Source organism: Lynx rufus, unplaced genomic scaffold (assembly GCF_022079265.1).
Source record: "Lynx rufus isolate CCGP_SWC_20201006 ecotype Redwood Valley unplaced genomic scaffold, mLynRuf1.p SCAF_8, whole genome shotgun sequence".
Taxonomy (NCBI): domain Eukaryota; kingdom Metazoa; phylum Chordata; class Mammalia; order Carnivora; family Felidae; genus Lynx; species Lynx rufus.
Window position 1 is genome coordinate 90,654,592 of NW_025814896.1, and position 27,761 is coordinate 90,682,352.

A 27,761-nucleotide genomic window follows, 5' to 3' on the forward strand; every position below is an offset into this window, starting at 1 on the left:
CTCTTCTAGAGCAGGAAGCTACTTATGAAAGCCCCTTGTACAGACTTCTTTGTGGAACCCCTGCCTTGAGTTCTTTTCCCCTGAAAGCCCTTCCCAGTCTGCCCTCGTCCCTCCCCTCTTCACAGGCCCTCATCTTATCAGGTCACAGAATTAGTTTGGGCTCTTAATGGGAGATCAGCCACCTCGTCCCCCAGCTCCCGGGTCCTTTGCCATGCCGTATCTTTTTGGACAGAGTTCTGGGTGTGAGCGTTAGGTGAGAACCTGGCTGGGCAGCAGTGCAGAGCCCAAGGCCCTTGCTTTTTGTTTTCTTTAAGAGCCTTATTGAGATATAATTCACACACCATACAGTGTATCCATTCAAAGTATGTAGTTCACTGGTTTGGGGTATATTATTAATTTTTTAAAGTTGTGTTAGAGTATACATAACATAAAATTGGCCATTTTAACCATTTTTAAGTGTACTGTTCAGTGGTATCCACTACATTCACATTCTTGTTTTGTTTTGTTTTTGAGAGAGCGAGGGAGGGGCAGAGGGAGGGAGAGAGAGGATCTTAAGCAGGCTCCACGCTGTCTGTGCAGAGCCTGACACAGGGCTTGATCCCACAACCCTGGGTTCATGACCTGAGCTGAAATCAAGATTCAGACGCTCCACTGACTGAGCCACCCAGGCACCCCAACATTCACATTGTTTTGCCACCATCACTACTCTATATTTTCAAAACTTCTTCACCATCCCATACAGAAACCGTATACCTGTTAAGTAATAATTCCCCACTCTCCCCACCCCAACTCTGGCAGCCACTGTTCTACTTTCTGTCTCTACAAATTTGACTATTCTAGGTACCCTCTGTAAGTGGAATCACACAGTGTGGATCCTTTGGTGTGTGGCTTCTTTCGCTTAACATGATGCTATCCAGGTTCATCCATGTTGTCGCATGAGTCAGATTTTTCTTCCTTTTTTTTTTTCTTTTCTTTTTTTTTTTTTTTTTAAATTTTTTTTTTTCAACGTTTATTTATTTTTGGGACAGAGAGAGACAGAGCATGAACGGGGGAGGGGCAGAGAGAGGGAGACACAGAATCAGAAACAGGCTCCAGGCTCCGAGCCGTCAGCCCAGAGCCTGACGCGGGGCTCGAACTCACGGACCGCGAGATCGTGACCTGGCTGAAGTCGGACGCTTAACCGACTGCGCCACCCAGGCGCCCCTTTTCTTCCTTTTTAAGATTGAGGACTATTCCGTTGTTTGGAGGGGCCACATTTTGTTTATCCATGCATCCACTGATGGACACTTGTGTTGTGCCCGCTCTTTGGCTGTTATGAACAGTACCTGACCCAGTCCCTGCTCTCGGTCACCTTGGGTATATTCCTAGGAATGGCATTGCTCGGTCATATGGTAATTAATTACATATTTAGCTTTTGGAGAAACTACCCAAAATTGTTTTCCACAGCACCAAGGCCCTTATTTTTTAATTAAAAATATACAGATATGCAGCATTTTCTCTGTAAATATTTTAAGATACATAAAAATCTCTGAATATGTTTTGGCTTACCAATTTATCTGTGTGTTTTTAGTCCTAAGTCTGTGTAATTCATCAGTAACTTCCATTTTGTAGTAAATATTTTTTATTTTGCTCTTAAAAAATAACTTTTGCATTTATTATTCCTTAATTGTAATGGTCTCTTAGCCTGTATGGTTGCCATTACCAGGTTGTGGTATCCTGTGGACAGTGCCCTAAAGACCTGCGTCCCCAGGTCTGGTCAGCAGAGGTGGGGGGTGTATGGCATCCCATGCAGAGGAGTGTGGGGGCATGGCTCCCACAGGTAACAGTGCCCTCTCCACCCCACCCCCCTGCAGGTGATCCGCAGGCACACGCTGGAGGAGAAACTACTGTGCCTGGTGCGGCACCGGGCAGGCCACCACTGCCAGAACGCGGTGATCGTCATCCTCATCCTGGCCTGGGAGGGCATCCCCCGCAGCCTCGGAGACACCCTCTACCAAGAGCTCACCGACACCCTCCGGAAGTACGGGAACCCCACCAGCCGGAGATGTGGCCTCAACGATGAGTACGTGGGTGGGATCTCGGCGTGCAAGGGTTGGGGTGGCTGGGCCAAGTGTCCATTGGCAGGGCCTTGGGGGGCAGATGCAGGGGGAGATTCTGGGCCCCCCTGAGGGCAGCGCTGGCCCCTCCCAGGGCCCTGTCTGTCCTGCAGTCGGGACTGTGGTGAAAGAAGTTCTCCCACAATCCTGACCTGGGTTCTTCTGGTCCCGGCAAGAGAAGGGTCCCTTGACTTGGCTTGGCTCTGCTGGTGAACCTCAGAGGGACTCTGAGGTTCTAATGGTGGAACAGCTATGAGTGCATGAGTGTCCCACAAATCTAAGGCATCAGTGGTATTCATAAAACCTGCCCCTCTAGGGTCTTTTAAAATTAAGGCGTTTAAATTAAATGCCACTTTTTAAATTAAGATGTTTTTCTTTTTTTTTTAATTTTTAATGTTAATTTTTGAGAGAGTGCGTGTGAGCAGGGGAGGGGCAGAGAAAGAGGGAGACAGACTCTGAAGCAGACTCCAGGCTCTGAGCTGTCATCACAGAGCTCAACACAGGCTCAAAACCACGGACTGCAAGATCATGACCTGAGCCCAAGTCGGACGCTTCACCGACTGAGCTCCCGAGTCCCCCACCCCCACTTCTTAAATTAAGGTATTTTTACTTAGATATACAGTTTGAAGAGGTTTCTTTTTAAGTATTTAAATTCCAGTTAGGTAGCATGCAACATAGTATCGGTTTCAGGCGTCCAAGTTTGAAGAGTTTTGACAAATGTTTACAGTCACGTAGCCGCCGCGAAGATGTATAACCATTCCATCATCCCCTCCAGTTCCCCTGTGCCTGCTTTGTAAGCAAGTTTCCTTCTGCCCGTGGCAACCACCACTCTTGCTTCTCGTCCCTGTGAGTTTGCCTTTGCAAGAATGTTGTAGAGACGGAACCATACGGGGTGTAGCCTCCTGAGTCTGCCTTCTTTTTCCCCTGAGCATAGCGTTTCCGGGCTTCAGCTGTGGAGGTGTGTAGCTCATTCTTTCTGATTGCTGAGTAGTTTGCCACTGCTGGACGCCTCACAGTTCATTTACCCACTCCCCAGTTGAGGGGCATCTGGAGCATTTCCAGGTTCGATTAGTTGTTGGATTATAATGTCAGTGCTTATTTATTTAAAGGCCTGTCAGCACCTGAGCCTGAAGGAAGCAGGTGTGTTCAAACTCTGTAGCCCATGTCACTTCCCTGATTGTGTCGTCTGTGTTGGAACCTGTCATGATATTAGTGTTAAGGCAAAGTATAAACCTTACTGGGGTTTTGACTAGATTTTTCCCACTTGCCTCAAAACACCCAGGGGTTTCTCCCAGCAACAGATTCCACAAAAAATCTTTTTAATGTTTGTTTATTTTTGAGAGAGACAGAGTGCGAGCTGGGGAGGGGCAGAGCGAAGGAGACACAGAATCCCAAGCAGGCTTCAGGCTCTGAGCTGTCAGCACAGGGTCCGACATGGGGTTTGACCTCACGAACCGTGAGATCATGACCTGAGCCGAATTCTGACGCTTAACCCGACTGAGCCACCCAGGCTCCCCTCCCAAAGACAGATTCTTAGACCTTCAGGCTCAGGGGTGGGAGCAGAAAGAGCTGCTCAGAGCTGACTCCCTATGCGAGGAAATTTGGGGAAGGAGTTAAAGGCAGGAGGGATGTGGTCCCAGTCACTGGGAGACCATGGGTGCCAGGCCTCAGCAGGACCTCCCCCTGATGTAGGAGGACGATTTCCGAACAAAAAATGTGTCTGTATGCCTAACGTGCGATGCGTATTGCAGCCGGACCTGCGCTTGTCAAGGCAAAGACCCCAACACCTGCGGTGCCTCCTTCTCCTTTGGTTGTTCCTGGAGCATGTACTTCAATGGCTGCAAATACGCTCGGAGCAAGACGCCTCGCAAGTTCCGCCTCGTGGGGGACAACCCCAAGGAGGTAAGCAGAGTTCCGCGGAGCAGTGGGGCCCTCCGGCTCGTCCTACGCTGCCTCCCGTCTCTGGTAGTGTGGTGGGGGCTGGGTTAGCACACCCTGACTCACATGTGCAGATAATGCAACTGGCTTTATTTTTTTAACTGACCTTATCTTGCCGGGAAGTAAGGTATGTGGGGTGTGGTGTGGAGGGGTGTGATGAGTGAAAAATTAAACCTAACCAATTATGGGCATTTCAGACTCTCCCAGCTTAAAACAGTTTCTTTGAGGTAAATGGTCAAATTCCTCACCAGAATTTGATCTTCTTCAAGAGTCATTTCTTTTCTTCATTCTTTCTAAGGTGTGTTTGTAGGGATGGGAGGTATGGCAGGAAGAGGCCCCTAGGCCTCGGCCACTTTCTGGGGCCAGTGCTGGGCTTCCCGAAGTGCCCCTCATTCTACCTGGCAGCGAGGCACATGTCTCTGTGCGGTTGTCCACATTTCCAGGCCCTTGCTGTCTTCTTGCTGGGAGCCTAGCCTGTCTCTTAGGCACCGGACTAGGGTCCACAATGGCCTCCTGTCTGCAGCCTCCCGGTCAGGTCAGGTTGCCTTCCTCCCTGCCCCTTCCCCTCTGTTGCTGTGCTTGTGAAGGCCATCCCAGGAGGTGGTCTCCACGCAGAGTTCCAAATGCAGAGAAGGTACAGGTCTGTCTGGGTTCCCTGCCATCTGTCCCCGACCCTACCCCCTCCCCACTACCTGAGCTCTTGTGAGGTAGGGTACTGGGTCCCTTTGTGGGGATCTAGGCAATATCTTGATCCCCCGTTCTACCTTCCACATCTCCCCGAGCTCCTTGTACAAGAAGGGTTTCCTCCTTTTCCATGGGCGTGGGGACTCCCCTGGGGCACACGTTTTTCTACCCTATGTGTAATAAACTTCTATGCTCTGGGTATCCAGTCGTGCTTTTCAGAAGTAAAAGGAAGCATTTTCAAGTGCAGAACTTTATTTGCCTCAAAGCCTGGCTTTTAGACTATTGCACAAGCTAGTTTGATAGTCTGATTTGACACTGGACTTTTCTCTATGGTGGCATCCGCCCTCCCCTGGAAGCAAGTTGTTTCTTTTTTTTTTTTTTTTTTTTTAATTTTTTTTTTCCACGTTTATTTATTTTTGGGACAGAGAGAGACAGAGCATGAACAGGGGAGGGGCAGAGAGAGAGGGAGACACAGAATCGGAAACAGACTCCAGGCTCCGAGCCATCAGCCCAGAGCCCGATGCGGGGCTCGAACTCACGGACCGCGAGATCGTGACCTGGCTGAAGTCGGACGCTTAACCGACTGCGCCACCCAGGCGCCCCGGAAGCAAGTTGTTTCAATGCAGTTGTTTCAATGAAGAGAGGAGCCCCAGGGCCACAGGAACTAGGAATGACCAGGAGTGAAAAGGCATTGCTTTAATTTCTCACACGTACTTCCCCTGTTCTATCAGCTGCCATTTCTGTGCACTTAGTGCTGAGTATTCTGGCCAGCACCTCACAGGTGTGCATCTCCGTTAACCTCAAGACACCCCAGATGTAGGCCCTGTTGCTACTCACCTTACAGATGAGGCAAATGGCTTGCCCAGGGCCGTGTGGCAGTAATGGTGAAGTCAGGTCTGGGTCTTCCCAGAGCTCACGGGCCTCAGCCCTGTGCTGTGCTGGCCGTGGGCTTACCGTGTTGGTGGCAGCCTCTGGGCTGCAGCCAGAGACAGGCCGCTGGCAGTGGCTGGCAGCTCTGGCCACCCTACTGGACAGACCACTGAGCCATTGGTCTTGCTCTTCCATCTCTACTTCTATGAACTTGGTTCTTTTTCTCTCTTCTTCCTCTTTCTTCTCTGCAACCTCTTCATGCCTGTCTGTGCTCAAGGCCTTGTAGAAACAGCGCCCCCCCCAGCTCTACCTGCCACCCTCAGAGGGCCAGGGAGAGGCTGTGGATACCTGAAACCCTTGGCCAAATGTAGCTGGGGTGCAGCTGCTTTGTCTGGGGCAGCACTATCCAGTGGAACTCCTTCTGTGATGATGGAAACGTTCTCTGTAAAAAACATGTAGCACAGGAGCCACACATAACCACTGAGCACTTGAAATGTGGCTCGTAAAACGGGAACTGGGTTTTTAATTTTATTTAACTTTCTTTAGATGTTTACTTATTACGAGAGAGAGAAAGAGAGTGAGTGGGGGAAGGGCAGAGAGAGAGAGAGAGAGAGAATCCCAAGCAGGCTCCATGCTGTCAGCACAGAGCCCCACATGGGGCTCAATCTCACAAAGGGTGAGATAGGACCTGAACCAGATGAAGAGTCAGACACTTAACCAACTGAGCCACGCAGGCTCAGAGCTGACTCTCTGTGCCCCAATTTTATCTAATTTTAATTAAATTTAATATACATTTCAGAAGCAGCACAGAGCTCATGACTAACACATGCAATGGTGCAGGTCTAGAGAATAGAGTGTCCCTGGCTCATGACAGGCTCTGGGCCTGGCTGGCTGTGGAATTCCTGGCCTAGACTTTGACCCGCCCCTCTCTGCCTTCATTTGCCTGTCTGCAACACCAGAAGAAAAAGCCACACCTTTTGATCCTGCTTTTACCTGCCTACTTCATCGAACTTCTGACCTAGGGTGTTGAGCACTCAAAACCAACAACCTGTTTTATGTGTTCTGAGCGGCACTGAGCTAGTAGCTTAGCAGTCAGGATGGCTGGACCTTCAGGCCACAGCTTTTCCTGAGCTTCTGTGTCTCCAGCATTAAAACAGACATGGTACCCTATGCCTCCCAGACGGAACCTGTAAAAACACCTGATGGCACTTCCTACCTTCCCAGCAACCCAGCAGTGGTTCTAGAATGGAGGTTAATTTCCAGTGTGTAGAGTTTGCCAGGTGGGGCTGCTTTGGATACGTGTGACTGCTGTTCTCTCCACAGGAAGAAGTGCTCCGGAAGAGTTTCCAGGACCTGGCTACTGAAGTCGCTCCCCTGTACAAGAGGCTAGCCCCCCAGGCCTATCAGAACCAGGTACTGGGTCTTGGGCTTTTCTCTGCCCACGTGTCATCTGCATCTCTGTCCGTGTTCCCTGAAGTCAGGAAATGGGAGAGTGGGCTCATTTGTGCTCCTTATGGGAAAAGCTCAGCTAGAGATAGAGCAGTGATGTAGGTCTTTGATGAGATCCTTTCTTGACAACGAGCTAACTGCGTCCCAGACCATCTTTCCCCTATCCCTTGCTTTCATGTCTCCCCCCATAGTAATCTTTCACCTCTCCTGGTCTGGCTTCTCCTGGGGAGGCTCAAGTTTCTCTCTCCTGTCACCTGTGCATCTCCCAGATGAGGTGAGGAGGACTTGAGTTAACTCAGAAGGAAGTAATTTCTACGGAGGCTTCATCCGGAAAGCCTACCTCCTGCAGCCCCTCTGCAAGGCCTCCATGGTCCTTAACCTCCTTCCCTCCAAGACCTAGTTTTGCCTCCTCAGCACAGAATCTAGGCCACTGACCTCAGGTCACATGAGCAGTTCTCCTTGGCTGTCCACACAGGTGACCAATGAGGAAATAGCGATTGACTGCCGCCTGGGGCTGAAGGAAGGGCGGCCCTTCTCGGGGGTCACAGCCTGCATGGATTTCTGTGCCCATGCCCACAAGGACCAGCATAACCTCTACAACGGCTGCACAGTGGTAAGGAACTCTGGACCTGTCACAGCTCCCCCTGCGGGATGGTCCTGGGAGGGGGACTGCTTTAAGCAGACAGGAGGGCTCAGAGTAGGGAGGGACCTGGAGACAAGAGTCTCAGATCTCTGGGAGATGCCCTGCCATACTGGCTGCCCCTGCCCACTTCTCTGAGAAATGCATGGACCGGAATGCTTGGACAAGGCTGGTCTTGTCTCCATGTCTTAGGTGGATGCTGTAGAACACAGTCTGTTGGGCACCTGGAGTCCTTACCTAAAGACTGTTCCAGGTCTCTGAACACTGGATTTAAATCCAAACCACTCTTGATTCATCCACCGAGCAAATGTTTATTGTGCCCCAGATGCTGCTGTAGATATTGGAGAATAAAATGGACCAAGCCCTGCCCAAGTATGTGATACAGTTAATGTCTGGTAGTGTTGAAGGCTGTGAGGAAGATATGAAATAGGGTAAGGGGTAGAGTGATAGCAGATGCCATTTGGGATGCCATGGGCAGAGAGGTCCCTCTGAGGAGGGGTACCTGAGCTGAGACATGAATGAAGCAAGAGAGTAAGGGACCCGAATGTCTGGGGATGGAGTGCTCCAGGCAGAAGGACCAGCATACACAGAGATTCAGGGGCAGGCAGGGACCAGGTCACAGTGAGCCCAGAAGGTGGGCAGGGCTGTGGGTTGTGCTCCGAGTGTGAGGGGAAGCTGGGAGTGGTAGGGTCTCCTTGATAAAGTGCTCTCTTGCTCCTGCAGATAGAAAAGAAGTATGTGGAGAGGGGGTGAGTGGGAGAGAATCAAAGGAGAAAGCCAATTAGGCTGGGACAGTGTCTAGGCTAGAGGTGACAGGGCTTGGACAGGAGCGAGGGTAGGGAGGGGGGTGGTTGGACAGACTTTGGGTGATCTCGAAGATACAGCCAGCCAAGCGGGGGTTGCTGATGGACAGATGTAGGATATGACGGGGAAGGACTAGAGAGCCACCCAAGGCTTTTTGCTTGAGCACCTGGTCAAGTGTTGGTGCGACACGCTGAGATGTAGAACCACAGGAGAAGCCCAGTTTGATGGCAAAAATGAAGAGTTCTGTTTTGAGATGCCTGGCAGATGTCCAGGTGGACACGTGGAGCAGGCAGGGGAGCGGGCTGTCTGAGGACATGTAGTTCACAGTTTCAGGCACGAGGCTAGATGCCGTCACTAGGGGAGTGAGTGCAGATGGAGAAGAGGGGAGGTTTGGACTTGAGTGGGGACCCCCTCAAAGGGATGATGCCAGCTCTCTTCTCTGCTTTTTAACTAGGTCCTGGGCAGGCAGGGCTCCCCGGGGAACTGTGGAAGAGGCAGACGCAATGGCAATTCACCTGAAAGGGGGCTCCCAGAGTCTGGGTATAACTGGGGTGTAACACAGGGATTGATGGCCCAGCACGAGATTTTATTTCTCTACCTTGTCCTCCTTCCCTTACGTGCAAGGCTAGAAGCAAGATGAGGCAGGCCCCTGTCCACACTGTATTGTGAGGGTTTCGAGCTGACACACAGAGAAAGGGAGGGACCTCCAGGATTAGAAGAGGGGCAGGGAAGGAGGAGGAGACATCAGGAGCTAGGAGCACAGTGAGGTTATTTTGATCCCAGAGCTTTGTAGCATTTGGAGTGGAAAAAAGTAAACCTCTTCCAAAATGAACAGTGTTTTTTTTTTAATTAAACTATTTATGGTCTAAAAAAGTAAACAGTATAAGAAAGCATAAAGTAAAAATTGCCTGAAATCTTAGAGACCTAATTAGTGTTAGCATTGTGATGACCATCCGTTCAGGCACCTGAATATATGCATGTGCGTGTGTGCACAGCTGTGTCAGTTTTACACAGATGTGATCACAGTATATGTATGTGCTGTTCCATGACCCGCTTTTTGTAAGAATGCATGATGGACAGCTCTCTGTGTCACTGGATGTAGACTCACTTCAACGTGTTGTAAGGCAATATGTATGGCTCTGCCATCATTTATTTGACCACTTCCCCTGTGGATGGACAGTGAGTGTTTCCAGACTCCCCCTCTGTAAACCAGAGTGGGGGTCCATCCTTACCACATCTTGGTGTGGTGGTGGAACAATCCCCTTGACGTCCCAGAGTAAGGACATTTATAGGTTTAGAGTGCTGCTTCTCTGGCTTACTTGGCAACACAGGGTTTTCACAATTTCTTTAGTCTTTGCCCACCTGAGTGGCAAATGTACGAGCTCACTGTAATTTGTGTTTCTTTTATGACTAGAGAGGGTGAACGTCTTTTTCTCTTTTTTTTTGCCCATTTAAATTTTATCTTTGTGACTACCCGTATGTCCTTTTTTTTTTTTTTTTTTTTAAAAAAAACAAGGATAGCTGTCTGTTGACATTGGTAAGGTATCTATGTTAGGGAGAGAAACGCAGTTTCTATCATATCTCATCCTTTGCTTTTTACTTTTGCTGTGTTGTTTATCACATTGGGTTTTAGGGAATGATGGGAAGCAGGGCTGGTGGTCAGTCAAACCCAGAAAGCCTGTGGGGTCCACTCAGAGCAGGTCAAGTCTGAAGAGACATACATACGCTGGGAAGAAACACACTTGGTAGAGCATCACACCAAAGGGGAAACTGCAGATGAAAGCATGAACATGGTTGACTTCATAAAAATGTACAGTTTCTGTTCAATAATAAAACACCGTGATCAAAATTGAAAGGCCTGTACAAACTGGAAAACAGCATTTGTAACAAGTGACAAAGTGAATAATAACTTTCATAGACAAAGATTACTTTACATAAATGATAAAAAAATGAATAGTATAAAAATGGGCAAGAGGCATAAAACTCACCAAAAAAAGAAGAGAGTTGTATTAAAATATCATACTTCATTAAAACAAACCTTGGGTATAAGAGAGGAAGACACACACAGGATTGTCAGGAGGACCGAACTTTATACTCACAGAGCCCAAGAAGCATGTGCCCACCAGGCCACACGGGGAAGCACCAGGATTGGTCAGGAGGCAGAGGAGTGAGTGGTGAGAGTGTGGCCCAGCGCAGTTGTTGGAGATTTGGTGGGAAGGAGTGGGCAAGGCAGAGTTAAGTAAGCTGAGAACTGGAGAGTTTGAATAGTTTGTGGGCTCTGGGCCATAGGGATGGTCCCCAGTTGTCCTCCCTGGTCCTGGGTGATGGAGGACAGGGGGAATATTTGCTTGGTGTGTGAGAGTTTGATAAAAAGAGAGAGTTAGGGGTGTGGGCCCTGGATTGGTCAGTTTGTATATCAGAGTGCACCTGAAGGGGGATCATTTGCTATCTCCAGGAATTAGCTAGTCTTCGGGGAAGGACGTCCCTCCAGGGTCAAGGCCCCAACTGCCAGAACATCAAGAACACAGAAAATAAAATATAATCAACCCAAGAGTTAAAGAGTAAACTTGACAGAAAAAAAAAAAAAAGATTAAGCCCTATTAGTAATCAGAGAAATACAGACCAACGAGATACATTTTGATAATCAGCAAAATGTTTTTCAGAAGTTAGTGGCAAAATTATAAGCAAAAGTATAGGAAAATGGAAGCTCAGCTTCAGCCAGTATGAGTGAAAAATGTGGTAATCATTTTGGAGGGCAGTTTGGAGGGCAGCAATGTATGGCTGTTTACTTCACAGCGTTTATTCTAAGGAATTACGTGTTTTAGAAGATTTAGCTTAAAAGTACTGTTTATGATAGGAAAAAATTAGAAACAAGTTTTAATAGTAATGAGGGATTAGTTAAATGAATACATTGATACAATAGAATATTATGCAAGTTCTTAAATCATACTGAAGGAGAATATTTAATGCATAAGAAAATATACTATCTTTTAAAAATGAAGTTACTATACTGGGGCGCCTGGGTGGCTCAGTTGGTTGAGCGTCTGACTTCGCTCAGGTCACGATCTCACGGTCCGTGAGTTCGAGCCCCGCATCAGGCTCTGTGCTGACAGCTCAGAGCCCGGAGCCTGCTTCAGATTCTGTGTCTCCCTCTCTCTCTGGCCCTCCCCTCATTCATGCTCTGTCTCTCTCTGTCTCAAAAATAAATAAATGTTAAAAAAAAAAATTTTTTTTAAATGAAGTTACTATAAAACTGTATGGTAATGAAATAGGATCACATTGGGGCGCCTGGGTGGCACAGTCGGTTAAGCGTCCGACTTCAGCCAGGTCACGATCTCGCGGTCCGTGAGTTGAGCCCCGCGTCAGGCTCTGGGCTGATGGCTCAGAGCCTGGAGCCTGTTTCCAATTCTGTGTCTCCCTCTCTCTCTGCCCCTCCCCCGTTCATGCTCTGTCTCTCTCTGTCCCAAAAATAAATAAACGTTGAAAAAAAAAAAAAGAAATAGGATCACATTATACAAAAACTGTGTGTATGTGTATATATGCATATATGATCAAACTGTTTATAGTGATTATTTCTGGATGGTGGGATTATGGAGATAATTATTATTTCCTTTTTGGTGGCCTAAATTTTCTACAACCAGCACATAATAGTTTTTAATAAAAAGTATTTTAAGAGCAAAAGGAGGCTGAGTGTTCAGGGCAAGGAGTGTAATGGTAGAAGGTCTGAGGCTCAACAAGGTGATAAAGCACAGTGACAATAATATTCCACTGGCGGGCAGAGCATGGCCACTAGGCCTGACCCGGCCCCTTTCCAGCCATGTGACCTTGGGCCGGTCATCTTCTCCTCAGCCACATGAGGGTCCCAGGAGGCAAAGTGAATGGATGTCCTTTGAAGGTGTAGAGGAGATTCTAAGTGCTGGGGATACTGTTACTGCATGAACCAGGACAGCTGTGCTTTTAGACGTTCTAGAAACCGTGGATGGCTGGTGTTGGGACTGTGTGGGGAAGGGTGGGCGGGTCATGCATGCAGATGTTCAGCCTCTTTCTCTGAGCGCCGGGCCCCCCCAACCCCATGTACCCTCCCTCTCTCTGCCCGGGGCAGGTCTGCACCCTGACCAAGGAAGACAATCGCTGCGTGGGCAAGATTCCCGAGGACGAGCAGCTGCACGTGCTCCCCCTGTACAAGATGTCCAACACAGACGAGTTCGGCAGTGAGGAGAACCAGAATGCCAAGGTGGGCAGCGGGGCCATCCAGGTGCTCACCGCCTTCCCCCGTGAGGTCCGGCGCCTGCCCGAGCCTGCCAAGTCCTGCCGCCAGCGGCAGCTGGAAGCCAGAAAGGCGGCAGCCGAGAAGAAGAAGGTTCAGAAAGAGAAGCTGAGTACTCCCGAGAAGATCAAACAGGAGGCCCTGGAGCTGGCCGGCATCTCCACTGACCCAGGTGTGTAGGGAGAGGGTGCCCACCAGAGGTGGCATGGGCGGGGCGGGGAGGGTAGTGGCCCTGGACAGCTCCTTCGCTGCCCCTCTTCCTGCTTCAAGATTGCACTCCAGACTAAAGTCCGGGGCCTCTCTCCGCCCTGTGGACCACACGTTACCTTAACTTTCAGCCGGCGCAGTATCCATGGCAGGCTCAGGACGCCTGAGTACCTGGGGGCGGGGGGCGGGTGGCACCTGCGGAGCCAGCAGAAGAGGAGCTGGGCTTCTCCTCCAGCCTGCCTGAGCGTCTGCAGAGAATCCCACGGCCTCAGGCACGTGGTCTGCAGTGGGGGCAGCTCTCATTTCCCCTGACCCTTGTCCTGCAGAGGCCAGCATGAGGGGGGTGGGGTTTCAGCGAGGACTTGTGGGGGTGTGCCAGGGAGGAGGAGGAGTGCTGTGTGGGCTCTGCCCCCGCTTTTCCCAGTGCTTCAGTGGGGCCAGGAAACCCCTAAGGGAACAGGGAGGTTGCACCCCTGGCCCCCTCGCCCAGGGCCTTTGCGGGCCGGGGTTCCCTCTGCTCCTTCTCCGTGTTGATTCCTGTGTTCCCCAGGCCTGGCTCTGAAGGGTGGACTTTCCCAGCAAGGCCTGAAGCCCTCCCTCAAAGTGGAGCCGCAGAACCACTTCAGCTCCTTCAAGTACAGCGGCAACGCAGTCGTGGAGAGCTACTCGGTGCTGGGCAACTGCCGGCCTTCCGACCCGTACAGCATGAATAGCGTGTACTCCTACCACTCCTACTATGCACAGCCCAGCCTGACCTCTGTCAACGGCTTCCACTCCAAGTATGCTCTTCCGTCATTCGGCTACTACGGCTTTCCATCCAGCAACCCCGTCTTCCCCTCGCAGTTCCTGGGTCCTAGCACCTGGGGACACAGTGGCAGCAGCAGCAGTTTTGAAAAGAAGCCAGACCTCCACGCTCTGCACAGCAGCCTGAGCCCGGCCTACGGTGGTGCTGAGTTTGCCGAGCTGCCTGGCCAGGCTGTTCCCACGGACACCCACCACCCCACTCCTCACCACCAGCAGCCTGCTTATCCAGGCCCCAAGGAGTATCTGCTTCCCAAGGCTCCCCAGATCCACCCAGCATCCAGGGACCCCTCTCCCTTTGCACAGAGTTCCAACTGCTACAACAGATCCATCAAGCAAGAGCCAGTAGACCCACTGGTCCAGGCCGAATCTATACCCAGAGACCCTGGTAAGATGAACAAAACACCTTTGCCCGAGGCTTCTCAGAACGGGGGACCCAACCACCTATGGGGACAGTACTCAGGAGGCCCAAGCATGTCCCCTAAGAGGACTAACAGTGTGGGTGGCAGCTGGGGTGTGTTCCATCCTGGGGAGAGCCCTGCGATCATCCCCGACAAGCTTAGCTCTTTTGGGGCTGGCTGCCTGACCCCTTCCCACTTCCCAGATGGCCAGTGGGGGTTGTTCCCTGGGGAGGGGCAGCAGCCAGCCCCCCAGCCTGGAGGACGGCTCCGAGGCAAACCGTGGAGCCCCTGCAAGTTTGGGAACAACACCTCGGCCTTGGCCGGGCCCGGCCTGACTGAGAAGCCTTGGGGGGTTGGGGCCGGGGATTTCAGCTCTGCCCTGAAAGGTGGTCCTGGCTTCCAAGACAAGTTGTGGAGCCCCTTGAAGGGAGAGGAGGGAAGGATTCCAACCCCGGGGGCGAGCCAGCTGGACAAAGCCTGGCAGTCCTTCGGCCTGCCCCTGGGCTCCACTGAGAAGCTGTTTGGGGCCCTGAAGTCAGAGGAGAAGCTGTGGGATCCCTTCAGCCTGGAGGAGGGCGCTGCTGAGGACCCCCCTAACAAGGGGGCGGTGAAGGAGGAGAAGAACGGTGGGGCCGAGGAGGAGGAGGAGCTGTGGTCTGACAGCGAACACAACTTCCTGGACGAGAACATCGGCGGCGTGGCCGTGGCCCCTGCTCACGGCTCAATCCTCATCGAGTGTGCCCGGCGGGAGCTGCATGCCACCACGCCCCTCAAGAAACCCAACCGCTGCCACCCCACCCGCATCTCGCTGGTCTTCTACCAGCATAAGAACCTCAACCAGCCCAATCATGGGCTGGCCCTCTGGGAGGCCAAGATGAAGCAGCTGGCGGAGAGGGCCCGGGCACGGCAGGAGGAGGCCGCCCGGCTGGGCCTGGGCCAGCAGGAGGCCAAGCTCTACGGGAAGAAGCGCAAATGGGGGGGCGCCATGGTTGCTGAGCCTCAGCATAAGGAGAAGAAGGGGACTGTCCCCACCCGGCAGGCACTGGCCGTGCCCACAGACTCAGCAGTCACCGTGTCCTCCTACGCCTACACGAAGGTCACTGGGCCCTACAGCCGCTGGATCTAGGTGCCAGGGTGCCAGGGAGCCAGCGTACCTCAGCGTCGGGCCCCGCCCGAGCTGCCTCTGTGGTGCTTTTGCCCTCACACCTGGGGGCGGGTTGGGGGTGCAGAAGTCTTTTTATCTATATATACATATATAGATATGCATATATATGTATTTATGGTCCAAACCTCAGAACTGACCCGCCCCTCCCTTTCCCCCACTTCCCCAGCACTTTGAAGAAGAAACTACGGCTGTCGGGTGATTTTTTTCGTGATCTTAATATTTATATCTCCACGTTGGTTTTTTCCCCCCCCCCTTGTTTGGGGGGGGTGGCTTTTATTTCCTCTTGTTTTTAAAACTTTATCCTTGTATATCACAATAATGGAAAGAAAGTTTATAGTGTCCTTTCACAAAGGAGTAGTTTTAAATTCCATTTAAAATGTGTATTTATTGGATTTTTTAAAAAGCGACAATAGTAATGGTAAAGGATCGGCAGGAAAGGCCAGAAGCGCTCCTTCCTGCCCAGTCTTGCTGGGCCCAGTGAGCCTGGCCCTCTTGGGAGCTGACAAGGTTCTCTCAGCCATCTGCCCCTCATGAGCCAAGTGCAGATTTGTAGCCACCCGGTCCATCCCTCCTGACAGATGCGCCTTCCCTTCAGGGGAGGGATCCCTCAGGACAGCTTCTGTCCTCTCCAGTAGGATGGGAGAATCTGTAGAAAAACAGCTGGAGTCCCTTTTCCAGTCACCGGCTTGGCATCGGGGACGGGGCGGGGGGCAGGTGCACCCCAGGCCAGGCACCTGAGATGCTGGTGTAGATTTCCCCAGAAACTAGGTTGGTAGTAGACAGCTTCAAGCTTGCTAGTCTCCACACTGAATCCTCTCTGTCCGTTATTTATCAAGTCACATGATGTCATGGTTCCCTAGGCAGCACCTCCTGATGGAGCTGGAGTTGAGAGGCTCTTAGGAGCCGTTTCCACCGGGGTTGACAAGCCAATGAATACTGGGCTGAAGGAATTTGTCTTAGTGGCAGTCTTTCCTAAAATGCCCGAGAGTCTATGCTGATCCTGAAAAAGGGCTACTGTATCTTTAAAAACAAGAAGTTGAACCCAAGCTGTGAAAAGCCAGCATTGTGCCGTCCCTCCGTGCACAGTGCTGTGCAGAGCCTGGTGCTGTAGTATTGTGCTGGGACTTGCTTGACTCTTGGGCAGGTCACATCCTGCAGGAGCTCAGCACACCAGTGTAACGGCAGTTAACGCATCTCTCTCTATTCCTGGATTTCCATGTTGGACAATGGTGCAGGCCTCATGCCCAAGCCGGCCCCCGCCATGCTACCATTGGTGGGGGTGGGCTTACACTTATCAATTTTAAAATGCAGGAGTCAAACGTTTTCAGCAGGTAGCTATGATTGTCCTCCCTAATTGGTGCCATTTCTCTATTTGATCATTTTCTCCTTTCCTTCCTTCCCTCTCCACCCACTTGAACTCGCCCGTTCTAAAATTCTGGTGCATTTGTTCAGTTCTTTGAAATGAGAATGTGGTGCTTAATTTTTGCAACTTCATTGAGAGAGGCTGGGCCTAACTGGTGGAAGCAACATTTGTCGACAGCAAGTCAGACTTCCTGGAGTGTTTGTTTTTCCTGTGGTATTAGCAAAGTTCCTATGAAGCTACCCATGTGGATGTGTGTGGTGAACGGGAGGTTTCATCAGGACACACAGAGGGGATCATGGCCACACAGTGAAATGACAACCAAGCCCTGAGATAAATGTCAGATATTTATTGAGCAGTTTTTTTTTTTTTCAGATGTGGGTCTTTGTAAAACGAGTTTAACAATCAGATGACGATGCTAAAGGCAAGTCCCTGAGCTTCCAGGTGCCTTGTGTAAGAGCTGAGAACCGACCCGCTGGCTGTTCGCTGTAACTGTTCAGAAGCACTGGCGGAGAGTCGCTGTAAGATGTCCTGAGCATTTATGTGGTCTGGTTTTAATTGTAAATAGTGAAAGATTTTTTTAAGCACTTTTGCCTAGATTTAAACAGCAACTTGAAAAAAAAAAGTATGTTTTAACATGTAATTGTGGGAGAAATTGTAAATAGTAGCTGAATATTTAACGTGCTTTGTCTATCCTTCACTTTTACCATATTCTGTAAAGTTGCATTTATTTTACAGGACAAAAATGAAATATTATTGCTTTTGAAATAAATACCCAAGAGCTTATCAGGATTTAGAATTATTCAGAACTCAGATTTATAGGAAAACCTCTGACCTTCAGTGTGACAAGCTAAAGGAAGCAGAGTCTTTAATAAGCATGCTAATTTTCTAGTTTTGAGGAAAAGTTGGGTCCTTTAAATGCTATTTTGCTTATCGCATCCGTACTTTTATGCAGGTCTCATTTGACTCCGTGCTTAGGTAGATGCGGGGGTGCCTTGAAAACTTCATTTTAAATGATCTTAAGCAAGAAATACAATATTTTACGAAACATTTGGAGAATGTGACCGTCTGTATGACCCGGGAAAGCCCCAGGTTGGCTGTTGGTTTGGAAGGTCCCGAGTGTAACCCAGGTGATTCTGATCCTTGGCATGTGTGAATCTTCCTGATGTATGTTAAATATACTCTTCCCCTCGTCACCCTTTGATAGCAAAGCCATTAGATGAAAGGAGAAACCAATACAAGCTAAAAGCATGTGATGTCTGTCCCCGCAGCCCCAACAGCCTTTGGTTCATAAATTCCTAGACTAGCAAATAGGCTGCTGAGAGGTGAGTCAAGAGGCAGTCTCCATTGGATGTTCCCATTCCCCTCAGAATGGTGTTTCAGAAATTAGGTGGTGCTGTTGCTATGCTCGAGCCCATGCTGATTTTTACACACTACATGTATAACCTACCTCAAATCTCAGTCATTAAAATTAGCATGCTTTAGACGTATATTTAAAAAGTAACTATGCACAGCTCTTTATCCCCTCCTTGCTGCTGAAGGTTTCTTAAAGAGAAAAATCAAATTTTTATTTTTTACTGGCACTATCATTTTTTAAGTCCTAAAGATGATTAACAGACGTTTTTATCACGAGAAGAAAAATAAAGCCATTGCAACTAAAGAACCTAACAGCATGACCAAGTTTTAGAGTTAATATTATAGCAATGAGAAATGATGGAGTCCTCATCTCCCCAGTGTGCCCTGTCCACAGATGCCATCCACATGCAGTGCGAATATTTGGTTCCTCTTTCGTTTTGTTTCCCCCTGCCTTTTGCATGCAAGGGAAGTGCTTGCAAAGTTCTGTGCTAAGAGATTTTTAAAATAAAAATCGCTTTGCGGCAGGTTCTCACAAAATAACTGGTGCTAGCTCAAGAAACCGTTATCTAACCATCAGAGATCTTGACTAAAGTTGTTTCATGGATTTTTGAGGTTTTGTTGTTTTTGCTGTCATTGTAGTTTGTTTCTTGGCAGGGCCTGAGTTTCCCACACGCTGGCTTCGTGGGTCCGGCTTTCCCTCTCACCGAGGTGACCGTGGTGTGCATGGAAAGAGATCATACCCTGCCCCCTCTTGGTCCTTCCACCAGACTCTTTTGGAAACAGGAGTTTGCAGAGCAAGGGATTTTTAAAGTGCTAAAGCAAGGACAGAAGTAGCAGAGCCTAAGTGCTCTGCACCGAACAGCAGTAGAGGCGTGAGGATGGTTGATGATCAGTAGGATGGTAACCTGATTTCATGGAGAGAAATCCAGCCAGACTTTGTAACGTTTAACCACCGCCAGATCTCAAACCAAGGCAATGCTGGTGGAAAATTTAAGTGATGTCCCTGACGTGCCTCAACCAATCTCTTTCCTTTTGTTACTGAAGTGTGTTTTATGGACTAGGAAGCATTTTTATGAATTGACATAGTCTAAATAAAATGGTGCTATGGTGTTTTAATGTGACTGTCCCTGATCCTGTCCTGCTGAGGTGCTATCAAGGTTCTGAAACCACAACCAACCAAAAACAAGGTGGGCTCCAGTCTCTCTTGGCTTCCCCCCCCCCCTTTGGTGCTGTCTCCTTAGACCTCTGTTTATCGTGCTAAAACCTGCTCTGAGCAGTTTTTCTGTTTTCCCTTGGTGGCCAAAACCTGAAAGGCAAGTTCCGAAGACAGCCAGCTCCCTAACTGTACTGGGAGTGGGCCTTCCTGGCTTGGCAGGTGCTCTGGTTACACATCTGTCCCCTCAGGCCTAATGAGAAAGGAAAGGTGAAGGGCTTTTTTTTTTTCTTCCATTTTTGAGGAAGGGGAGTCTGGGACTCCTGCCTTTTCTGAAATGGCAGGCATTCTCATTGCCAAGGACACACATTTTCCACCTGCAGGGTGCCAAGCAGACACCTTTGAGGACCTCCAAGGCACTCGTATACCGAGGCGTTCCGAGCAGGCCTCCTTCCTCCCCTGGCACTGGCCCCGCTGTGGTGGGCAGTGGGCTTGTTGCTTTGCTCTTCACGGCCCCTGCCCCAGCATTGCTTCTGCCCGTCACTGGTAACCTTTCAGTGTTGCTTCTGCCTGTCACTGGTAACCCCTCACGTTCGAACTAAAGGAAGGAGATTTCTTTGCTCACTTGACGCCACTGAGGCTGCTTTTTAGTTGGTGCTACTCTAAATTTCCTCTCGGGTCCACAAAAGTTGATGTTTTGAAAACCGGAAGCTCCCTTTTATGTCATCCACTGTCACAATTTTTTTAAATACCTCAAAAACAGGACATTGTGACAACTTCAGTAGATTCCTTGAAGGTCTGATACCTGCAGGTTGTCCATCTGATGACTTACTTGACCTTGAAGAATCTGGAGTCATCTTATTTTTCATTCTTCAGCAGTTGAAATGGCAGAATATCTAAAGGAAGGAGTGGGGTTGACTTATTTCATTCTCTGTAAGTTTTGCTTTTGAACAAAATGTGAATCTCGTATGCCCATCTCATTGAGCTTTTTCAGGCATTGTTGTCATTTGAAATCACTTCCTCAAAACTTACTTTATTAGCCAGCTGCATCTGTTGTAGTACATGGCCAACTTCGACATACCCTGGACCAAAATTGTTTTTGAGGTGCATATCCCAGCATAGGTTATACGGCCCCACACCCACACGTGCGCAGAGTGTTTCCATGTGAGACCCTGTCCTGGCATTCCTAGCCCTTCCTCCCGCAGAGCTGCAGACAAGAGCAGAGCAATAGGCTTCTCCCCTGAGCAGAGGCTGTGGCACAGAAATGCAAGGTCTAAAGTTGCTTTTTGCCTAAGAATCTGAGTGATTTGGCCTACTTCCTCATTCGCTTCTATTCTGATATCAGGGATGCTTTTTGTAGTGGTATCATTTGCGCTCTTTTCTCATTTTGACTACCCGTCGTCATTCAGGGATAACTCATCACTATTCACATGGGGATTTAAAAAATACTATTTGGCTCCTTTGAACATCCAAATTTTCTTGATTCCAGTGCTTTTTGTTGGTTTGTTTTTTTGAGGGGAAAAAGGAGGAGAAAAACAGGAGTGGTGTCATTTCTTTTTCGCATATTCTAATTATAAAAACAAATAAGGGCAGGTCATAATTGTGGCATATTAATGCATTAGATTTAACCTAGAATCCCTGTAGCTTTTTGACGTGTTTTATTTCTTCTCTCTTTGAATTCCTGTTTGGTTACTTGGCTTCCAATGGAGGTGAACTTAACAACCATACTTGAATATTCCGTCTTGACTTTGTAACTGTGGCTACTTGAAATGAAGTTTATCTGGGGTTGATGGATGAATGGTAGATTTTTGCAATGTCTCAAGGCAATAGGATGTGTATTATTAAACTGTAGATATTCTTAGTACAGTAAATTTATGCTGATAATTTTATTTTGTATAATTTTTACCTTTCTGTTAATATTTTTTCCTCCCACTTCATTGGTTTGCCTCCTGAGCTACCCCTCCTTACCTTCCCTTCTCCCCCAGTGTTTCAGTAAATTTAATTTAGGGTGCCTAGAAATTGCAAGTATGTATCCTTTTTTGATTTGTATTTTATTATAATTTACACAAACAACTGGGTTTGTGAACTGTATTACTCCTGGTATCTTTAAAATATTGTGGGTGTTTTAATAAATTTTATATTTATTTTTTGCACTCAAATTCAGAGTGGGTCCTTTTTTCCCTCACCTCAAACCAGGCCCAGATTGTGGTATCTGAGATACCCTATAATCCCACCCTCCCACTGTAGGTTGTAGATGCACCAACGAAGCCCTAACAGCAGCAGTAGGGCCTGTCCTTGTCACCACCGGCATAATGTTCAAAGGCCATGAGCTTTTAGAGCTGCATAGAAAGGGACAAGATAGAGATGGCCTTTTTCTCATCTGTGTTTGTTTTTCCCCCTTTTGTTCAACTTGGAGACTCCCCCCACACTGATTAAAATTGTTCACTTCTGATGTAATATTTGCTAAAGGATGGCTGATTACTGCTTCATTCTGATGGTCCTGAGCACCAGCTCTAGTAGGGAGGGCCAAATATGGCTGTCCTTGGGGAGAGGAGCATTCCCATAAGGTCCCATGCCTGGCGCTACCTCTTTTAATTCAGATTGCCAATCTGCTGCTACAAAAGTGGTTCTAAGAGTAAGTGGTAAATTTATGGCAATATAGGCCTACCTCAAGAAGCAAGAAAAATCTCAAACAACCTAACCTTATATCTAAAGGAGCTAGAAAAAGAAAACTGAAGACCAACAGAAGGAAGGAAATAAAGATTAGGGCAGAAAGAAATCATATAGAAACTAAAAAAAAAAAAAAAAAAAACAATGGAACAGATTATTGAAACCAGGAGCTGGTTCTCTGAAAAGATGAACAAAATTGATAAACCTCTAGCCAGATTCATCAAACAAATAATAAAATCGCTAATGAAAGTGGAAAAATAACACCACCACAGAAATACAAACAATTGTAACAGAATATTATGAAAATCTATATACAATTTGCACAACTTCAAAGAACTGGATAAATTCCTAGAAACATGTAACCTACCAAAAATAGAAAAGCAGAAAATTTGAACAGAGCAATTACCAGCAATGAAATTGAATCAATAAAAAAAACTCCGAACACACAAAAGTCCAGGGCCAGATGGTTTCATGGGAGAAGTTTACCATAAACATTTAAAGAGTTAATATCATTTCTTCTCAAACTATTCCAAAAATAGAAGAAAAGAGAATAAATAGAAAATTCATTCTGTGAGGCCAGTGTCATCCTGATACCAACACCAGAAGACCCCACCCAAAAAAAAGAGAACAGGCTAATATCTCATGAACACAGATGTAAAAATCCTCACCAAATATTAGCAAAACAAACCCAACAATACATTTAAAAAACTGTACACCACAATTGAGTGGGATTTATTCCCAGGATGCCAGGGCAGTTCAACATTTGCAAAACAATGTGCTGTATCAACAAGAGAAAGGATGAAAACCCTATGATCATTTCAGTTGATGGAGAAAAAGCATTTGACAGTGTACATCATCCGTTCATCCAAACCCTCTGCAAAGTAGGTCTAGAGGGAACACACAGGCCATATGAAGAACCCACAGCAAACAACATACTCAGTGGTGAAAAACGGAGCTTTTTCCCCCTAAGGTCAGGAACAACACACTCTCACCACTTTTATTCAACATAGTACTAGAAGTCCTAACCACAATGATTAGACAACATTAAGAAAGAAAAGGCATCCAAATTGGTAAGGAAGAAGCAAAATTCTTACTGTTTGCAAATGACATGATCCAGTGTATAAAAAACCCTAAAGACTCCACCAAAAAAACTACTAGAACTGATCGGTGAATTCAGTAAGGTCACAGGATACAAAATAAATATACAGAAATCCATTGCATTTCAATACACTAATAATGAAGCAGCAGAAAGAGAAATGAAGAAAACAATCCCATTTACAATTGCACCAAAAAATAATAGAAATAAACTTAATCAGAGAATTAAACACTAATGAAAGAAATTCAGGAGGATGCAAAGAAATGGAAAGCCATTCCATGCTCGTGGGTGGAAGAACAAATACTGTTAAAATGTCTATACTACCTAAGTAATTTTCAGGTTTAATGCAATCCCTATCAAAATACCAACAGCATTTTTCACAGAACTAGAACAGAAAATCTTAAAATTTATATGGAACTACAAAAGATTTTGAACAGCCAGAGCAATCTTGAAAAAGAGAAACAAAACTGGATGTTATCACAATCCCAGATTTCAAGTTCTATCACAAAGCTGAAATGATCAAAACAGTATGGTACTGGCATCAAAACAGACACACAGATCAATGGAATACAATAGAAAACCTAGATATAAACCTACAATTATACAGCCAATTAATCTTCAACAAAAGGCAAAATATGCAATGGGAAGAAGTTTCTTCAACAAATGGTATTGGGAAAACTGGATAGCTACATGCAAAAGAATGAAACTGGACTACTTTCTTACACCATACACAAAAAATAAACTCAAAATGGATTAAGGACCTAAATGTGAGATCTGAAACAAACAAAAATCCTAGAAGCACAGGTCGTAATTTCTTGATATCAGCTGTAACAACATTTCCCTAGATAGGTCTCTTGAGGCGAGGGAAACAAAAACAAAAATAAACTACTGGGATTACATCAAAATAAAATGCTTCTGCACAGTAAAGGAAGCAATCAACAAAACTAAAAGGCAACCGATGGAATGGGAGAAGATATTTGCAAATGACGTATCCTATAAGGGATTAGTATCCGAACTATATAAATAACTGATACAACTCAACACCAAAAAAACAATCCAATTAAAAATTGGTCAGAAGACATAAATAGACATTTCTCCAAAGAAGACATACAGATGGCCAACAGACACCATGAAAGGATGCTCAACATCACTCTTAATCAGAGAAATGCAAATCAAAACCTCAATGAGATGTCACCTCACACCTGTCAGAATGGCTAAAATCAAGAAGACAAGAAACAATAAGTGTTTGCAAGGATGTGGATAGAAAGGAGCCTTTGTACACTGTCAGTGGAAATGCAAACTGGTACAGCCTCTGTGGAAAACAGTATGGGGCTTCCTCAAAAATTAAAAATAGAATTACCATATGATCCAACAATTCCACTACTCAGTATTTGCCCAAAGAATACAAAAAACAAAAAACAAAACAAAAAAAAAACACCACAAAACAGTCATTTGAAAGGATATATGCACCCTATGTTTATTGCAGCATTTTTAAACAATAGCCAAATTATGGAAGTAGCCCAAGTGTCCATCAACTGATGAATGGATAAAGAAGAGGTGGTGTGGTATACACACACACACACACACACACACACACTGGAATATTAGCCGTAGAAAAGAATGAAATCTTGCCATTTGCAACAACAAGGATGGAGCTAGAAAGTAGAATGCTAAGTGAAATAAGTCAGAGAAAGACAAATACGATATGATTTCACTCGTGGAATTTAAGAAAAAAAACACCAAAGGGAAAAAAAATGAGACAAATCAAGAAACACTCTTAATTTTAGAGAACAGATTGATGGTTACTAGAAGGCGTTTATCATGATGACAAAAGGATAGATGGATGGATGGGTCGGTTGGTGGATAGGTAGGTAGGTAGGTAGATGATAGTTAGATACATAGATAGCCAGCCAGCCAGCCAATCCTGGTGGTGGCTGATCCGTGAAAAAAGGTGAAACTGTGAATTGGGGAAAGGAAAAGAGAGAAGGGTAAATGGAAGAGAATCCCCTTCTGCTTGAAACATGTAACTGAAATTCAGAGCCTCAGACTGACAACCAAGCCAGCAGTCCATAAAGACCTGAGCATTCTTTCTAGTGGATGCTAACATCCTGTTAGGTCACCAGATAGGAAAGCTGCTCTCCAAGGGCATCTGGATGAAAGCCCATAATCATAACAGGCTGCCAGAAGACAGGCTCATATGGTTTTCCTCTCCATTTTCTTTCACTTGCAAATGAACCCTCTGGAAATGCCTGAGCACACAAGGCCCTCTGGGGATCCTCATACACATTTGCATGTTTTACAAAAGCAAGATCACCCTGTGTTTGGTAACCTGCTTCTTTCCACTTGACAGTTTGGGTTTGAAAGAGACCTAGTCCTGTCCTGTCCCCAGCCATTGTCATATTGGCTGCACTTGTAGGGCCTGAGGAGAGGGCTGGGAGATTGCTGCCTTAGCAGGGTCTGGCTGACTCCAGGGTAAGTATAATTATGCTTTCATCTCTTCTTATACAATTAGAAGACAGAAGTTTTTAAAAATTACCTGAAATCCCACTGTAAGAGAACCACACATTGGTTGCAAACATCTGAGTATGTAAATATACATATATATACATATATTTTGAAAGAATAATGCAATAATACTGTTGTAATCTTTTTTCACTTAATATATCTTTAAGCATCAATACTGCAGAACCACATCATTTAGAGTTGCTGTCAGAAGGTGGAGGAGGGTCAGTAAACTATCCTCCAGACTAAGAAGGCACTCAAAAAACAAAGCAAGCCCCTCCATACCATTTACACAGAGTTTATTCAGGGTAACTTACTGACAGTGGGGATTGGGCAGATGGACAGTCCACACTACACAGCTATTCTGTGCCCTATCTGGACCTTAACACACAGCTTGTATAAAACAAGGGGATCACTGTGGTGAGGTCAAAGGGTAATTACCTAAAGTAGATACTCCAGAAGGAAAGCTTCCAAATTCATTCTTTGAGGCCAGTATTACCCTGATACCAAAACCAAAGAAAGATACTACAAAAACAACAAAAACACAGGCCAATATTTCTGATGAACATGGATGCAAAAATCCTTAACAAAATATTAGCAAGCTAAATCCAACAATACATTAAAAAAATTGTACACCACGATCAAGTGGGATTTATTCCCAGGATGCAAGGGTGGTGATTCAATATTTGCAAAACAATGAATGTGATATATGTCAACAAGAGAAGAAATAAAAACCATATGATCGTTTCAATTGATGCAGAAGAGCATTCAACAGGGGCACCTGAGTGGCTCAATTGGTTGAGTGTCCGACTTCAGCTTAGGTCACGATCTCATGGTTTGTGAGTTCAAGTCCCACAGCACTGAACCAGCTTTGGATCCTCTGTCCCCCTCTCTCTGCCCCTTCCCTGCTGGCTCTCTCTCAAAAATAAACATTTTGTTAAAAAAAAAAAAACACAAGATTTATGTGTGTCAAGCATTGACACAGGGATATTTTTTAAAAAAGGAAGAAAAAGCATTCAACAGTGTACAACATCCATTCATGATTAAAAAAAAAAAAAACCCTCTGCAAAGTAGGTCTAGAGGGAACTTACCTCAACATAATAAAGGCCATATGCAAACATCATTCTCAATGGTGAAAATCTGAGAGCTTTTCCCCCTAAGGTCAGGAACAAGACAAGGTGTCCACTCTCACCACTTTTATTCAACATAGTACTAGAAGTCCTAACCACAATGATTAGACAACATTAAGAAAGAAAAGGCATCCAAATTGGTAAGGAAGAAGTAAATCTCTCATTGTTGCAGATGACATGTGCCTATGTATAGAAAACCCTAATGACTCCACCAAAAACTACTAGAACTGATCAGTGAATTCAGTACGGTCACAGGATACAAAATCCATATACAGAAATCCATTGCATTTCAATACACTAATAATGAAACAGCAGAAAGAGAAATGAAGAAAATCCCATTTACAATTGTACCAAAAAACAATAAAATATCTAGGAATAAACTTAACCAAGGAGGTGAAAGACCTGTACTCTGAAAATTATAAAACATTGATGAAAGAAACTGAAGATGATGCCAACAAATGGAAAGGCATTCCATATTCATGGATTGGGAGAACATATATTGTTAAAATGTCCATACTACCCAAAGTAATTTTCAGATTTAATGCAATCTTTATCAAAATACCAACAGCATTTTTCACAAAATTAGAACAAATAATCCTAAAATTTGTATGGAACCACAAAATACCCCAAATAGCCAAAGCAATCTTGAAAAACAAAAACAAAATGAGGTATCACAATCCTGATTTCAAACTATATCACAAAGCTGAAATAATCAAAACAGTATGGTACTGGTGTAAAAATAGACACATAGATCAATGGAATACAATAGAAAATCCATATATAAACCTAAGATTATATGGCCAATTAATCTTTGACAAAGCAGGAATGAATATACAATGGGAAAAAGTATCTTCAACAAATGATGTTGGGAAAACTGGACAGCTACATGCAGAAGAATGAAACTGGACCACTTTCTTACACCATACACAACAAATAAACTCAAGATGAATTAAGGATCTAAATGTGAGATCTGAAACCATGAAAGTCCTAGAAGAGAGTACAGGTAGTAACTTATCTGACACTGGTCATAGCAGCATTTTTCTAGATAGGTCTCCTAAGGCAAGGGAAATAAAAGCAAAAATAGGTTATTGGCACTACATCAAAATAAAAAGCTTCTGCACAGTGAAGAATCACAAGAAGCTGCACAATAAACAAAACTAAAAAGCAACCTA

The 27,761-nt window shown here is 46.2% G+C and overlaps 1 protein-coding gene across 5 annotated transcripts in view; it reads left to right on the plus strand.

The window, feature by feature from the left end:
• TET3 (tet methylcytosine dioxygenase 3) overlaps positions 1-21,344 on the plus strand; it is a 107,209-nt gene extending 85,865 nt beyond the window's left edge. For all 5 annotated transcript variants that reach the window (XM_047069015.1, XM_047069014.1, XM_047069013.1 and 2 more), the window contains 6 exons: positions 1,854-2,062; positions 3,848-3,998; positions 6,912-7,001; positions 7,513-7,650; positions 12,584-12,920; positions 13,506-21,344. In XM_047069015.1, the coding sequence (XP_046924971.1) occupies positions 1,854-2,062; positions 3,848-3,998; positions 6,912-7,001; positions 7,513-7,650; positions 12,584-12,920; positions 13,506-15,283 (2,703 nt within the window). In that variant the 3' untranslated portion in view covers positions 15,284-21,344. The remainder of the gene's footprint in view (positions 1-1,853; positions 2,063-3,847; positions 3,999-6,911; positions 7,002-7,512; positions 7,651-12,583; positions 12,921-13,505) is intronic.
• Positions 21,345-27,761: the final 6,417 nt, after the last annotated feature.